Consider the following 17,435-nt stretch of genomic DNA (forward strand, 5'->3'; position numbering starts at 1 on the left):
AAAATATTATTTAGGAATCTGCGTAGGTACGTACGTACGTGTGTCAATTTAACGATCTGTATGGATATTTCACTCGCAAAGTTATATGTTTCATACTACCATAAGTAACATAATAACATATGACACTGAACGATTTCGCTGAATTATAGTCTGTCGGAACACAGACCACCTACCCCAAGAAGGATTGGCATCAACCTCTAAAAACGTTTTCTCAAGTGATGTGGCTAATTTTTACAGCATACAGCGCGTGAAAATCCTTTATTTTACAGTTTCTACAATACTTTGTTTATGTTTGCGCGTGTTCATCTTTGTATCTTTAAAACTGCCTCTACTTGTCGTGAGATGGCGGGCTCTTAAAAAAGATGCATCACATTCGAGACATAAAAAAATTTAAATTATTACCAGCGAGGGATCTCTTAGGGTAGGTGGCATAGAGTAACCATGGGCCAAATAATGATAAATCCAGGACATGACTCTATGCGAAAAACCCGTCCAACAGCGCTAACACCCGATCACTATTGCCCCCTATTGGGAAAAACGCGCGATCGCGGACCTACGTCATTTTGGGAGCAAATTTTTTAGGGACAGTTTTCAAAAATAATACACGTGGTCGTCGTAGTAAATATCCTGGAATATTTATTCACAGTTATCATATATAGTGTGGTTATTAAAGGAAGTACTTATTTTTATACGTACAAAGTTCATAATTAGTATAATATATATAATTATTTAATATTAAACATATACTTTCCTAGAATCGTTAAAATTTATCAAAAAATGAGGGGCCAAAAATGGCAGGATTTTCGAATTACAACCGCCACTTATTTCCGAATTCCGACTCAGTCATCACTAGATGGCGTTCGGGAAACCGGAAACTTGCTTGATTTTGCCCCCAATTTTTTTTATTTTTTCCTCCTTTTCCCCCCTACTAAAATGGCCGCCTGTGTCTTTTAGTGGACGGCTGATTTAGTACGCGTGAAGGTACCAGAGTCATGTCCTGGATTTATCATTATTTGGCCCATGGAGTAACCAACTCGCATAGAGTGGAAGGCCCTATGGAAGCGCATTAAACATAAATCCTAACGGGCCGACTTGTTTTCGAGGCTTGAATTAATATAGTTCGAAGAGCGAGGGTGTTGTTTTTACATATTTTAGAAACTATAGTCAGTTGCAGGCTAAGAAAGACAAAATATATAGTACAGTCGGCGCAAGGATACCTCAGACCATTTCCGGCCAGTCGACCGCGCGTAATTTAAATTTGACCACTTTACGGTCAATTTCAAATTTCGTGAGTTTCATCGTTTTTTCGCGCCATCTAGGAACCGAAATTGGAATCTATTTTTTAATTTCATGTTGTCATGAGTTTAATTACTGAATGCAGCTAAAGAAGGTTCGATAATTGAAGCTCCAAATATTTTAAATAGCCCAAGAGGTTACTATAAAAAGCACGATAAAGGTTTATTGTTAAAAAGTAAAGATAAAAACATAATTTTAAACGTCTATAGCTCATTAAGACAACGTTACCCCAAAGAAAGCGTGGTAACTATTTTAAAAGAAACTGCCGATTTAACTGGTAAGACGTAGAAATAAATTAACAAAATTAAATAATTATAAATACTATTTTAAATTTAAGAATGATAGGAATGCCTTATCTTTTAAATTTGCTCACCACCACAATTATGAAATTTACAAATAAAGATTCCAATTTCGGTCTCTAGATGGCGCTAAAAGAGCAAAATTCGAATTTGACCGTAAAATGGCCAAATTAAAATTTCGCGCGGTGGAATGACCGGAAACGATCTGAGGTATCCTTGTGCCGATTGTACTATATATTTTGTCTTTCTTAGCCTGCAACTCACTATAAACTTACTTTTTATCCAGATATTGTACATTTCCTTTAGGCCAGCTTGTTTATTTCACGCGCGAAAAGTGTTAACAACTTTTGCTGATAGCCTTCCACTCTATGTGAGTGGGTTACTCTATGGTACGTGGTTTGTGGTAGGAAGATAAATTTCTTGTTGGTAATATTAGTACCAGGTTAGTGTGATGACGATAAATATCAGCGAAATCGCGTTTAGGCTCAAAATTCTAACGAAGCGTTTTGTTTGTAATTCGCGGTCGAAAAAACTCTCTTTTGAATCGCCATTGATAGGTAGCAGCTACGGTAGACGCTATTAGTTTTTTCTTCATTGATATTCGTAAATTTGACTTTATAAATAATGATACTTGTATTTTAATATAATTTTTGTATCGTTTGCTTATATTTTGATAAATTTATTTAAGAATACAATATTTTTGCATCGACACTAAAATATTTCCTATAGGCATCATACAACATTTTTTCGTCGACGCCAAAAATTCCCGTTAGGCCTCATACAATATTTTTGCGTCAACGCCAAAAATTCCCGTTAAGCATCATACAATATTTTTGCGTCGAAGCCAAAAATTCCCGTTAAGCCTCATACAATATTTTTGCGTCGAAGCCAAAAATTCCCGTTAAGCCTCATACAATATTTTTGCGTCGAAGCCAAAAATTCCCGTTAAGCCTCATACAATATTTTTGCGTCGAAGCCAAAAATTCCCGTTAAGCATCATACAATATTTTTGGGTCGAAGCCAAAAATCCCCGTTAGGCCTCATACAATATTTTTGCGTCGAAACCAAAAATCCCTGTTAGGTCTAATACAATATTTTTGCATAACCGTAAAAAAATTCCCGTTAGGCCTCATACAATATTTTTGCGTCGACGCCAAAAATTCCCGTTAGACCTAATACCATATATTTGAGTCACCGTAAAAAATTCCCGTTAGGCCTCATACAATATTTTTGCGTCGAAGCAAAAAATTCCCGTTAAGCATCATACAATATTTTTGCGTCGAAGCCAAAAATTCCCGTTAAGCATCATACAATATTTTTGCGTCGACACCAAAAATCCCTGTTAGGTCTAATACAATATTTTTGCATCACCGTAAAAAAATTTCCGTTAGGCCTCATACAATATTTTTGCGTCGACGCCAAAAATTCCCGTTAAGCCTCATACAATATTTTTGCGTCGAAGCCAAAATTTCCCGTTAAGCCTCATACAAATATTTTTGTGTCGAAGCCAAAAATTCCCGTTAAGCCTCATGGAATATTTTTGCGTCACCGTAAAAAATTCCCGTTAGGTCTAATGAAAGATAATTTAAACTCGTACCCTAGATTCGAATACTGAGAGCTTTCCCATTGACGGTTTGGTTACGAAGCGTTTACCCTTTTCCGGCACGTGACCTCAGAAAAATCGGGCTCCATCGGTTGCGGCACGACCAACTTCGATCACGCGCTATATAGCGCGGCAGCGCGTGATCGAAGTTGGCCGTGGTTGCGGTAAGGCGCAAACCATGGAGCGAATTTTTTCTGCGTTCCGGCGGGAAGTGGGTAAACGCTATCGGCAACGCGCGAGAGAGTGATTTCGAATCTAGGGTACGAGTTTAAATTATCTTTGGTCTAATACAATATTTTTGCGTCGACCTAAAAAGTCCACGTTAGGACTAACACAATTTTTTGTGCGTCAATGCTCACAGTCATCACGGGTCATGGTGTTTTGGTTTTAATGAAAACCAGCCTTAAACCTTATTGTTAAGGTTGAAAACGTATCAATTTTCCAATAAACCTTTGCTGATCCTTCAATTTCTAAAGACTAGTAACATCTGGCGGGGAGTTGTCAATCCTTAGCCACGTATTGATTTAAACGGTCATTGGCGTGAGAGATAGTAGAAGGAAAGTGAGGGCGAGGCTCCGAACCCGGGTTCGGGTTTGGGTTCGGGATCGAAATCCGGGATTTAAGGGATGAAATGGGGGTAAAATCGTCAAAAAGTCAATGTATTTAGGGTATTTCTCGCGACGATTTGTTTTCCCGTATATCAACATATTGTGTCCAGGCCAACTTGTTCATTTATCTACGCTTATCTCGAAAGATACTTGAACGTATATCTTATCAAGTTTTATCGTACGGAATAAGTTGAAATGATGTAAAAATTGATAACCTAGGCGACGCGTGCGCAGATTACCCCGGGGGACGCGGTTAATTTGAATTTAAGAGTGTTTTGACGTCATGGAATATTCGTTGTTAAAGTAGAATGGAAATATTTTTAAACTTCATTTTAATATCATTGTAGTACTTCAATATGCTTGACACTTGAACCAATCTCACGAGTATTTCTTAAAACGAATATCTCGATCGCGTTTTATCGTACGAAATAAGTGGAAATTATGTAAGTTGTATGATACTTGATAACCTAGGCAGGAAGATAGCGCGCGCGTGCGTGGATTACCTGGGAGGCGCGGATTGCCCGGGCGCGCGGTTAATTTGAATTTAAAACATGGATTACCTCCGAAATAATTCATGTACCCAAAATTGGACCGCAAGTTTTTTTTCTTTTTAGGGGAATCTCTATGGGAGTTTAACATTACAATAAAGCTAATAGGTCCAGTTTGGGGTACTTTTGGTCCGAAATGGGGTACATAGGGCCGAAAATGGTGACTTTGGTCGTTTTAAGGGTACTTTTGGTCTATTTTGGTCAATTTTTGGGTACATCAGAAAAGCAGTTGGAAAAACGAAGAGCCTTATTTTTCCACCCATCTCCAAACTCCAAAAATTTATTGCTTTAATTTATTTATCGCTTCCGTAGGTATAAAATAAGATAAAAACCACTTACCTATATTTTAATTACGGTAAATTAAAAATAATTAGTGTACTAAGTTACGTTTAAAAGAACCTTTTGTAACAATTCCAATATGTATATATAGGTAAAAGGATTGAAAAAATACTTAAAGTGGTTTTACGGATAAACTCTAAAGGAATTTAACTTTAAAGGGTATCTTAGATTATTGTTTTTAATTTTATTCAAGTTGAAAACGTATTAAGAGTCCTTCAATAAAAGGATTTTATTTACGAACTTAATTCATATTTTCTTCAAACTTTCAATTCGCTTTTATTACTATTTAAATACGGTAAAATATAATTCTTATACACAAATATAGTCAGAAAGATACTATAAAACACTAAAATTAAAATTAAATTAAATTTGTGTGGATAAGATTTGTAAATATCATTTTGAAACTAATAACTTTCACGCTTTATTTAAGTCAAGCCAATAAAAACAATTACCTATATTTTAAATACGGTAAAATATAAATACATTTCCGATATGTAAATAGGTAGAATAACACTATGAAAAGTTCCTTTTTCTTCTTTTAATACGACAACACACAACTCTGATACGCAAATATATAAAGAAAATATAAAAAAAAAATTACTCTACGTTCGATACGTTAAAATACATTTCCGATACACAAATATAGATAAAGAAATACTATAAAATGTAAAAAGGTAGAAAAATACTACACATTAACCATTATGAATTTAAGCTTACAACATCCTTCACGTATAGAGCATAACATATATGTTCAGAGTTAACTTGTTTCCTCGTTATCTTTATCACATGTGTTTTAAATAGCGTATGGAATAAGTTAAGAATGTACTGAAATGGTGTATGTTTAAACCTCGAAGAATAAAGAGTAAAACATATGTTCAGAGTCGGCTTGATTACTAAAGCGAATAACACAGAGACGTTTCCGGTGTAGTCACGTAGGAAGAAAAATACTACAACACTCTCTATACTCTACATTCAACACGTTAAAATATACTTCCGAAATGCCAATATAGGTAGTAAAATACTACAAAATCTCTATACTTTACCTTCAATACGTTAAATTACATTCCAATATGTAAATATAGGAGGAAAAATACTACAAAGGCCTCTTTTCTTGGCGTTCAATATGTTAAAATAGATTTCTGAAATGCAAATGTAGGTAGTAAATACTACAAAATCTCTATACTCTACCTTCAATACGTTAAATTACATTCCAATATGTAAATATAGGTAGTAAATACTACAAAAGCCTCTTTTCTTGGCGTTCAATATGTTAAAATAGATTTCTGAAATGCAAATATAGGTAGTAAATACTACAAAAGCCTCTTTTCTTGGCGTTCAATATGTTAAAATAGATTTCTGAAATGCAAATATAGGTAGTAAATACTACAAAAGCCTCTTTTCTTGGCGTTCAATATGTTAAAATAGATTTCTGAAATGCAAATATAGGTAGTAATTACTACAAAAGCCTCTTACTCTACGTTCAATACGTTAAATTAATGATATGCCTCCGATCAAATCGTTCACATTTTCCTATTTAAATATACGCATTTAAATTAGAATTGCTTCTAGTGTTCGGCAGTCGATTAATTTTTATCCACAAATTTTCCGATTTATTTAAAAAACGTTGGTAAAAAGAATATCATTTTAACTTATTTAATTGTGTTTTTTACCCAACCAAGCATTTATTTGAATAAAAGTGATATTTATTTAAATAACCAATAGTTAAATAAAAATTGTTAAATGTTTAAATAATCGAAAGTGAACAAGCCTATTTTTTAAATAAAACAAACAGACTTTAGAGTTGATAAGATTTGTAAATATCATTTGAAACTAATAATTTTCACGCTTTATTTAAGTCAAGCAATTTCATTTTTAAAAATGAAAGAAGTTAAACAATATAAAAATTTGTAAATATTGTAAATATTTTTAGGTAATAAAGAAATTAAGAAATGTTTTAATTAAAATATCTTTCATTTTCTACTACATTTTTAAAAATGAAAGAAGTTTAACAATATAATTATTCTAATATAATTTCAAAATCAGGTATTATTTATTTATATATATTGGAATTGTTACAAAAGATTCTTTTAAACGTAACTTAGTACATTAATTTATTTTGGAAGTTCAAAACGTATTAAGAGCCCTTCAGAGTACTATAAAAGGATTTCATTTACAAACTAAATTAATATTTTCTTCAAACTTTCAATTCGTTATAATTTGAATTTAAATGAAAACATCATGGATTATAGGTGCGTAATCTACTATTAGACCGAACTAATTAAAAAATAATACTTAAAGTAAGTGGTTTTACTGATAAACTCTAAAGGAGTTTTAGAATTTTCTAGAAATAAAACTAAAACGTAAACCAAGTTTAAAACGAAACTAATAACTGGGAGAAAGGTTGAAGTAAGTAATTTTTTTGATTTTTCGTTTTTTAATTTTTGAGTTCCCTATATTATTATAAACTAAATTAAATATAATTTTTGAAAATTTGTGATAAAAGATCTGCTCCTTCGTGTTTTACATATATTTAAAAACTCGAGATTTTAATGAATTGTTTTCAAAGCATGAAAAATATAGCAGATCCTTTGATTTTAATTGTAGTTAGTAGTTACTTAAAAAAAAAGTCGCTAGCTGACTTGGAGCTGGTGTAGTTAAATTTTAAAAATGTGTATTTTAAATTTTGTTTGTAAAAGTTTTTTTTGAAAAAGTTTAGTATTATAGTTTAAATTTATTAAATAAAATAAAATATAAATTATACATTTGGTTTAGTATTTTACTATTGCAAGTAAAATTAATAGTAATTTCAATTACTTTTTTAGTTTTTTTTTTGACAAATATGCAAACTATTTAGTTATTTCAAAAACAAATACGTCGAATTATTTGGTATTCGAAATACTATTGGTTAGTTTTTATATATTTAATTTTATTTTTCAGAACAATTTCTCTTTGTCTAGCTTCTTCTAACTTTAATTTAGATGGCCTTAAAGCCAAGTATTTAACAAATTTTGTAACCAAGTAGATGGAGCTTTAAGCAATTTTTCAGTCATGTATTCAAGGAAATGTTCAAATATACGTGTATTTGGTCATTTTGATGGTCAAATAGCCCAGTATGGAACTGCGAGATGATAGTCAGACATTGAGACGCGGGTGGCGCCCGTGCCCCAGCGTCCGCGCCAGCCCCGTCGGTGCCCCATTTCACATTTCAGACGTCGACGGAGGCTCGGGGCACCATCGTAAAACACGAAGGAGCAGATCTTTTATCACAAATTTTAAAAAATTATATTTAATTTAGTTTATAATAATATAGGGAACTCAAAAATTAAAAAACGAAAAATCAAAAAAATTACTTACTTCAACCTTTCTCCCAGTTATTAGTTTCGTTTTAAACTTGGTTTACGTTTTAGTTTTATTTCTAGAAAATTCTAAAACTCCTTTAGAGTTTATCAGTAAAGCCACTTACTTTAAGTATTATTTTTTAATTAGTTCGGTCTAATAGTAGATTACGCACCTATAATCCATGATGTTTTCATTTAAATTCAAATTATAACGAATTGAAAGTTTGAAGAAAATATTAATTTAGTTTGTAAATGAAATCCTTTTATAGTACTCTGAAGGGCTCTTAATACGTTTTGAACTTCCAAAATAAATTAATGTACTAAGTTACGTTTAAAAGAACCTTTTGTAACAATTCCAATATATATATATATATATATATATATATATATATATATATATATATATATATATATATATATATATATATATATATATATATATATATATATATATATATATATATATATATATATATATATATATATATAAAAACGTGATAAATAGTAAAACCCACTTATTTTTCAAGTAATACATTTCAGATACACAAATTAATTAAATAAAAGTATTTAAATAAGAATTGCTTCACTAAATTATGCATTTGTACTTTAAATAATACCTGATTTTGAAATTATATTAGAATAATTATATTGTTAAACTTCTTTCATTTTTAAAAATGTAGTAGAAAATGAAAGATATTTTAATTAAAACATTTCTTAATTTCTTTATTACCTAAAAATATTTACAATATTTACAAATTTTTATATTGTTTAACTTCTTTCATTTTTAAAAATGTAATTGCTTGACTTAAATAAAGCGTGAAAATTATTAGTTTCAAATGATATTTACAAATCTTATCAACTCTAAAGTCCATTTTTCAGGTATTAGTAAGTATTTCATACAAACTAACTTCTAAAATATGGATTTAGTTCGTAAATAAAATTCTTTTAAATTACTTTGAAGGACTCTTTATACATTTTGAACTTTAATAATATTAAAAACAATAATCTAAGATACCCTTTAAAGTTAAATTCCTTTAGTTTATCAGTAAAACCACTTACTTTAAGTATTTTTTAATCCGTTCGGTCTAATAGTAGATTACGTACCTATAATCCATGATGTTTTCATTTAAATTCAAATTATAACGAATTGAAAGTGAGAAGAAAATATTAATTTAGTTTGTAAATGAAATCCTTTTATAGTACTCTGAAGGGCTCTTAATACGTTTTGAACTTAAAAAATAAATTAATGTACTAAGTTACGTTTAAAAGAACCTTTTGTAACAATTCCAATATATATATATATATATATATATATAAAACCGTGATAAATAGTAAAACCCACTTATTTTTCAATAAATACATTTCAGATACACAAATTAATTAAATAAAAGTATTTAAATAAGAATTGCTTCACTAAATCATGCATTTGTACTTTAAATAATACCTGATTTTGAAATTATATTAGAATAATTATATTGTTAAACTTCTTTCATTTTTAAAAATGTAGTAGAAAATGAAAGATATTTTAATTAAAACATTTCTTAATTTCTTTATTACCTAAAAATATTTACAATATTTACAAATTTTTATATTGTTTAACTTATTTCATTTTTAAAAATGTAATTGCTTGACTTAACTAAAGCGTGAAAATTATTAGTTTCAAATGATATTTACAAATCTTATCAACTCTAAAGTCTGTTTGTTTTATTTAAAAAAAAGGCTTGTTCACTTTCGATTATTTAAACATTTAACAATTTTTATTTAACTATTGGTTATTTAAATAAATATCACTTTTATTCAAATAAATGCTTGGTTGGGTAAAAAACACAATTAAATAAGTTAAAATGATATTCTTTTTACCAACGTTTTTTAAATAAATCGGAAAATTTGTGGATAAAAATTAATCGACTGCCGAACACTAGAAGCAATTCTAATTTAAATGCGTATATTTAAATAGGAAAATGTGAACGATTCGATCGGAGGCATATCATTAATTTAACGTATTGAACGTAGAGTAAGAGGCTTTTGTAGTAATTACTACCTATATTTGCATTTCAGAAATCTATTTTAACATATTGAACGCCAAGAAAAGAGGCTTTTGTAGTATTTACTACCTATATTTGCATTTCAGAAATCTATTTTAACATATTGAACGCCAAGAAAAGAGGCTTTTGTAGTATTTTTCCTCCTATATTTACATATTGGAATGTAATTTAACGTATTGAAGGTAAAGTATAGAGATTTTGTAGTATTTTACTACCTATATTGGCATTTCGGAAGTATATTTTAACGTGTTGAATGTAGAGTATAGAGAGTGTTGTAGTATTTTTCTTCCTACGTGACTACACCGGAAACGTCTCTGTGTTATTCGCTTTAGTAATCAAGCCGACTCTGATCATATGTTTTACTCTTTATTCTACGAGGTTTAAACATACACCATTTCAGTACATTCTTAACTTATTCCATACGCTATTTAAAACACATGCGATAAAGATAACGAGGAAACAAGTTAACTCTGAACATATATGTTATGCTCTATACGTGAAGGATGTTGTAAGCTTAAATTCATAATGGTTAATGTGTAGTATTTTTCTACCTTTTTACATTTTATAGTATTTCTTTATCTATATTTGTGTATCGGAAATGTATTTTAACGTATCGAACGTAGAGTAAATTCTTTTTATATTTTCTTTATATATTTGCGTATCAGAGTTGTGTGTTGTCGTATTAAAAGAAGAAAAAGGAACTTTTCATAGTGTTATTCTACCTATTTACATATCGGAAATGTATTTATATTTTACCGTATTTAAAATATAGGTAATTGTTTTTATTGGCTTGACTTAAATAAAGCGTGAAAGTTATTAGTTTCAAAATGATATTTACAAATCTTATCCACACAACTTTAATTTAATTTTAATTTTAGTGTTTTATAGTATCTTTCTGACTATATTTGTGTATAAGAATTATATTTTACCGTATTTAAATAGTAATAAAAGCGAATTGAAAGTTTGAAGAAAATATGAATTAAGTTCGTAAATAAAATCCTTTTATTGAAGGACTCTTAATACGTTTTCAACTTGAATAAAATTAAAAACAATAATCTAAGATACCCTTTAAAGTTAAATTCCTTTAGAGTTTATCAGTAAAACCACTTTAAGTATTTTTTCAATCCTTTTACCTATATATACATATTGGAATTGTTACAAAAGGTTCTTTTAAACGTAACTTAGTACACTAATTATTTTTAATTTACCGTAATTAAAATATAGGTAAGTGGTTTTTATCTTATTTTATACCTACGGAAGCGATAAATAAATTAAAGCAATAAATTTTTGGAGTTTGGAGATGGGTGGAAAATAAGGCTCTTCGTTTTTCCAACTGCTTTTCTGATGTACCCAAAAATGGACCAAAATAGACCAAAAGTACCCTTAAAACGACCAAAGTCACCATTTTCGGCCCTATGTACCCCATTTCGGACCAAAAGTACCCCAAACTGGACCTATTAGCTTTATTGTAATGTTAAACTCCCATAGAGATTCCCCTAAAAAGAAAAAAAACTTGCGGTCCAATATTGGGTACATGAATTATTTCGGAGGTAATCCATGTTTTAAATTCAAATTAACCGCGCGCCCGGGCAATCCGCGCCTCCCAGGTAATCCACGCATGCGCGCGCTATCTTCCTGCCTAGGTTATCAAGTATCATACAACTTACATAATTTCCACTTATTTCGTACGATAAAACGCGATCGAGATATTCGTTTTAAGAAATACTCGTGAGATTGGTTCAAGTGTCAAGCATATTGAAGTACTACAATGATATTAAAATGAAGTTTAAAAATATTTCCATTCTACTTTAACAACGAATATTCCATGACGTCAAAACACTCTTAAATTCAAATTAACCGCGTCCCCCGGGGTAATCTGCGCACGCGTCGCCTAGGTTATCAATTTTTACATCATTTCAACTTATTCCGTACGATAAAACTTGATAAGATATACGTTCAAGTATCTTTCGAGATAAGCGTAGATAAATGAACAAGTTGGCCTGGACACAATATGTTGATATACGGGAAAACAAATCGTCGCGAGAAATACCCTAAATACATTGACTTTTTGACGATTTTACCCCCATTTCATCCCTTAAATCCCGGATTTCGATCCCGAACCCAAACCCGAACCCGGGTTCGGAGCCTCGCCCTCACTTTCCTTCTACTAGAGATAATTCCAATTGAAATCTTAGAGGTTTTAGTTACTTTTATGTAATCATAACAAGAAGGTATTCAGTCTAACAAAAATATGTGGGCAGCACCATGTTCGTCCCATGATTCTTCGTGACAGAAAACCACGCCCATATACATAAAAAGAGTAAAGGGGCACGGCCAAGCTTTTCCAAATATCGCCTTATTTGCATATCAAAAGATCAATAAGACGTTCATGATACTTACACGTACCATTTTTTGTCTTGAAAATATTGTTTTTGGTCCAAAAAGTTGAAACGCAAAATAACGCCAGTATTTGGGTTTGAATTTTCGCCGCCATCTTAAGGCGTATCACCCGCGTCAGCAGCACCCTAGTGAGCGATTTGCGAACTATCCTAACTTTTAAAATCGCGCAAATTAGGCTAAGGTCTCGTATAAATGGAACGCGCCGCGCGTGCAAAACAAATCTTTCGCGTCTTCAGCAGCGCGCGCTTCTATATGGTTTTTCAATTTTAATCAAGCAAGGAGTGTCTCACCGATTTCTCACCAGGTGTCGCAGCGGACACGCGCTTTTCAATTTCCAGAAATTTATTTATTTTATTAAAAATTAACCGCTTAATATTTTTTATAGGGTTATAGGGCTATCTAACTGGTTAAAGGTTGATCGTTTCCCTATAGAGTGTTGTCGTCTGAAACCCTGCGACGTCACCATTGTAATTTGCCTATTGATAAAAAACGGTAACTGTCATGGCGGCCACTTTTAACACTACAGCTGTGACGTTACAAGTTTTAAAAATCGTATCAGACGACAACACTCTATAAGGTACTTATGACACTACTGATTTATCGTCTCTACTTTAAAATTGTAACTAACTCGTGGTTAGAATGAAAATGCTTACGAGACACAAGCAGCGGTTGCAAGGGTCATCCGGGTCGGTAATACTGGTGCCATTTTCAATATCTAAACTTCCAAGAAGACAGTTGCCGGTGCACGTGGGACAACACGGCCCCTGTTGAGGATTGTTGCAGGGCGCGGGTGGACAGGGCGTCGGGTAGCAGTGCACCTTCCCGTCTTGCAAATCCGACCAGTTGTTGATGGAATTTTCGCTGTTGTCGATCGCTCGCGTCTTGTCCCGAAATTTCTCCTCGACGCAAATGCAAGTTTCGCAGGGCTTGTCCGGAGTTAGGAACTCTTCGCCCACGGCGTACGTGTTACCGTTGTGATAGCAACCTGGTAGTTAATTCAATGAAAATGAAAAATTAATTTATTTTTATTTAATTGATTCATAATCATTTCATTATTAGTAACAATTTTATTATTATTTAATTAATTCATTATATTATTAACAATTTAATTAATATTTAATTAATTCATTATATTATTAACAATTTAATTAATATTTAATTAATTCATTATATTATTAACAATTTAATTAATATTTAATTAATTCATTATATTATTAACAACTTAATTAATATTTAATTAATTCATTAAATTAGTAACAACTTAATTAATATTTAATTAATTCATTAAATTAGTAACAACTTAATATTTAATTAATTCATTAAATTAGTAACTATCTAATTACTATTTCATGAATTCATTCATTATATTAGTAACTAATTAATTATTATTATTAGTAACTAATTAATTATTATTATTAGTAACTAATTCATTATTATTAGTAACTAATGCATTATTATTATTAGTAACTAATTCATTATTATTATTATTAGTAACTAATTCATTATTATTATTAGTAATTAATTCATTATTATTATTAGTAACTAATTCATTATTATTAGTAACTAATTCATTATTATTAGTAACTAATTCATTATTATTATTAGTAACTAATTCATTATTATTATTAGTAACTAATTCATTATTATTATTAGTAACTAATTCATTATTATTATTAGTAACTAATTTATTATTATTATTAGTAACTAGTTCATTATTATTATTATTATTAGTAACTAATTCATTATTATTATTATTAGTAACTAATTCATTATTATTATTATTAGTAACTAATTCATTATTATTATTAGTAACTAATTCATTATTATTATTATTAGTAACTAATTCATTATTATTATTAGTAACTAATTCATTATTATTTTTAGTAACTAATTCATTATTATTATTAGTAACTAATTCATTATTATTATTAGTAACTAAGCCATTATTATTAGTAACTAATTCCTTATTATTAGTAACTAAGCCATTATTATTAGTAACTAATTCCTTATTATTAGTAACTAAGCCATTATTATTAGTAACTAATTCCTTATTATTAGTAACTAATTCAATATATAATTATTTATTGAATTAATAATGGTTAGTTATTCATTAACTAGTTAATTATATTAGTAACTAATTAATGAATAATAATTTTATTAATTAATCCATTTTATTATGCATATTCTGTGTGAACTGAAAGCTGTACCTTCGACGCATACTGGGCAGCAGTGGCGTAGGATGGGCGTCTTGCAAGTGTAAGGGGGACATTGTTTGGCGCGGCAGACCACAGTCCCTTCCTCGCAGGTGCAGACGGTACATTCGTCATCCACCTTCACCCTTTCGTTGTTCCGAATTAGCTCCCCTTGATATTCGCAATCTGAAATCGGTACTTCTCATCATAAGTCCATTATTACGTACCAGAAGTGTGTCATTTAATTGATATCTATGTGTGGAGTAATGTCATACGAGGCAGATAAGCACCTTTTAGCGAGAAAAGTACTCGATTTATAAACAAACTATCACGCGCTGGTGCTACGCCTTGGCACGCGCTCACCGGGGTAGAGCAAGCGGAGCGGTCGTTCTAGGCGCCAGGACAGCGGCCAGGTGGAAAGGGGCGCCAGGACAGCGGGCAGGTGGAAAGGGGCGCCAGGACAGGGGCCAGGTGGAAAAGGGCGCCAGGACAGCGGCCAGGTGGAAAGGGGCGCCAGGACAGCGGCCAGGTGGAAAGGGGCGCCAGGACAGCGGCCAGGTGGAAAGGGGCGCCAGGACAGCGGCCAGGTGGAAAGGGGCGCCAGGACAGCGGCCAGGTGGAAAGGGGCGCCAAAATTCCTTTTGCGAGGCGCGGGGCGGCATGGCAACAATCGAAAAACAATCTCGCTCACTATATGACTAGGTCCACCATTCTAGAAATGTTTGATTGATCTAGATTAAACCCAAAGACTATATATACGCTTCGCTTTCTAGACAGGCGTGTTCCTAGGAAAAACCTGTTAACACCTCTGTAGCACTGTAAAAGCTGGGGTAATATTTTGACCCGCGGATAGAGGCGCCACTAGTAACACAGCTCAAGCTAGGGGAAAATTTTGACCAGCGTCGAGATGTAGCCACAATCGGTATGCAAGTTGAGCCATAGAACACGCCTGTCTAGTAAGCGAAGCGTATATATAGTCTTTGATTAAACCAGCCATCTGAATTAATGGCATTAAAAGTCGTTAGAAGACTTGGGCCTAGGGTGGTGCCAAGGGTATTAGCCTAGCTGATTATTTTTATCCAAATTCGTCATTGATAAAGTAAAATTTCACTTAACTGTTACATTCCGGGCAGCAATTTTCTATGGCCGGATGTAGACATTTAACAATGGCGCACTTCCGTTGTGCGCAAGTGACGTTCCCACTGTTGCACTTGCAGTCGATGCATTTCTCCCAGGGGTGCTCAAACTTGGCGGCGTGTGGAAGATGTTTCCCTTCCAGGACGCATCCCTGGTCGCATACCCGACAGCACTTGTCCCTTAACGCCACCGGATGAGTGCAAGGTAGTTCAGGGCACACTTGCTCTTCGCACGTCACTGTTCCATTCTAACTTTGATGAATTTAGTCTCTCAGTAATGTGGATAAACTTAAGTCGCTGTTACGTTGTAGCAAATACACTATATCTTTCCCAAATTTAAATTTCGCACTTACAAGGAGAGTACCCGAGGTGTTTATTGCCGATTTTGTTCAAAGTCGGGCGTAATGCAGACCTATATGAGATATGAAATTTCCCAAAAGGAGTTGTTGCACTACCCATTCGATTTGCCATGGCGACCGAAAATGTTTTTGACCACTTAAAAAAAATCTACATTTAAAAAGCATGGGATTTTCTCGGTTACGAAAATTAAAAAAAAAATTAAAATCACGAAATCGGTAATTTGGACCACATGTAAGTAAATTTCATCATTTTTAGGTAAAATTGTAACAATGTTTGGGTTAAATAAGGTTAAAATCTTATTTTTGTTTTAAATGGTCAAAAACATTTTCGGTTGCCATGGCAAATCGAATGGGTAGTTCAACGTCTCCTTTTGGGAAATTTCATATCTCATATAAGTCTACATTGCACCCGACTTTGAATAAAATCGGCAATAAACACCTCGGGTACTCTAATTGAGAGCAGCTCCGCTTGTAGCGCCACGGTGTGCGATATTGGAAAGATTTCTACCCAAATGTTAAAAACGTGCGCAATATAAGCGGAAAGACGTTAGACCTAATATTTGGAGTTCGTAGGAGCATTGTTTTTTGTTGGAATATGATTTATAGGACAATGACAGAAAATAAAATGGTTAAACCTTGCAACCCGGCCACCTATTTAAAGGCATAATAAGTCGCTAGATGACTCGGGCCTAAGGTGGTGCCTTGGGTATTAGCCTAGCTGATTATTATTATTATTATTAAATGCTTTTTGGGAAAATGTTCAAACAAGTATATATTTATTTATACGCGAAAAGGTAGAAACTACTAAAAAAGGGGTAAAAAAGCTCAACCCTAAGTAATGATAAAACGTACGAAATGCTCGGACCAATAGGCGAGCCAATAGGTCTTCGAGGGTAAAATTAAAACTTGAAACTCGGAACCAATAGATCTCGAAGACCTAATTTTCCGAGTATTTCGTAAGTTTGACAGGGAGAGTTTCGTTTGGGCGACTTCTCATTTGGCCGACCACAAAATACACGTTACGCCGACGGTCCATTTGGCCGACTTCACAGTCGGACAAATGGGCAGTCGGCCAATGGACAGTGCATTTGACCGATTGCTCATTTGAACGACTGCTCATTTGACCGACTGCTCATTTGGCCTACTGCTCATTTGGCGGTTGAACGATACTAGGTGCGTTTGGCTAGATACTGTCCTCTAGGTCGCGTTTTAGAAGGCTGGGGGGGGGGGGGGGGGGGCGCCGTCAGGCGCCAATACTTAGAATACATTGCC

General features: G+C 32.5%; 1 protein-coding gene across 1 annotated transcript in view; it reads right to left on the reverse strand.

The window, feature by feature from the left end:
* Positions 1-17,435, reverse strand: part of LOC149958805 (kielin/chordin-like protein) — a 100,377-nt gene that overhangs the window by 43,863 nt on the left and 39,079 nt on the right. Inside the window, exons 22-24 of the mRNA XM_090167251.1 lie at positions 15,785-16,052; positions 14,684-14,854; positions 13,130-13,461 (exon numbers count right to left, since the gene is read on the reverse strand). Of these exons, the coding sequence (XP_090023377.1) occupies positions 13,130-13,461; positions 14,684-14,854; positions 15,785-16,052 (771 nt within the window). The remainder of the gene's footprint in view (positions 1-13,129; positions 13,462-14,683; positions 14,855-15,784; positions 16,053-17,435) is intronic.

Source organism: Leiobunum rupestre, chromosome 2 (genome assembly GCF_980474605.1).
Source record: "Leiobunum rupestre chromosome 2, qqLeiRupe1.1.hap1, whole genome shotgun sequence".
Lineage (NCBI taxonomy): Eukaryota > Metazoa > Arthropoda > Arachnida > Opiliones > Sclerosomatidae > Leiobunum > Leiobunum rupestre.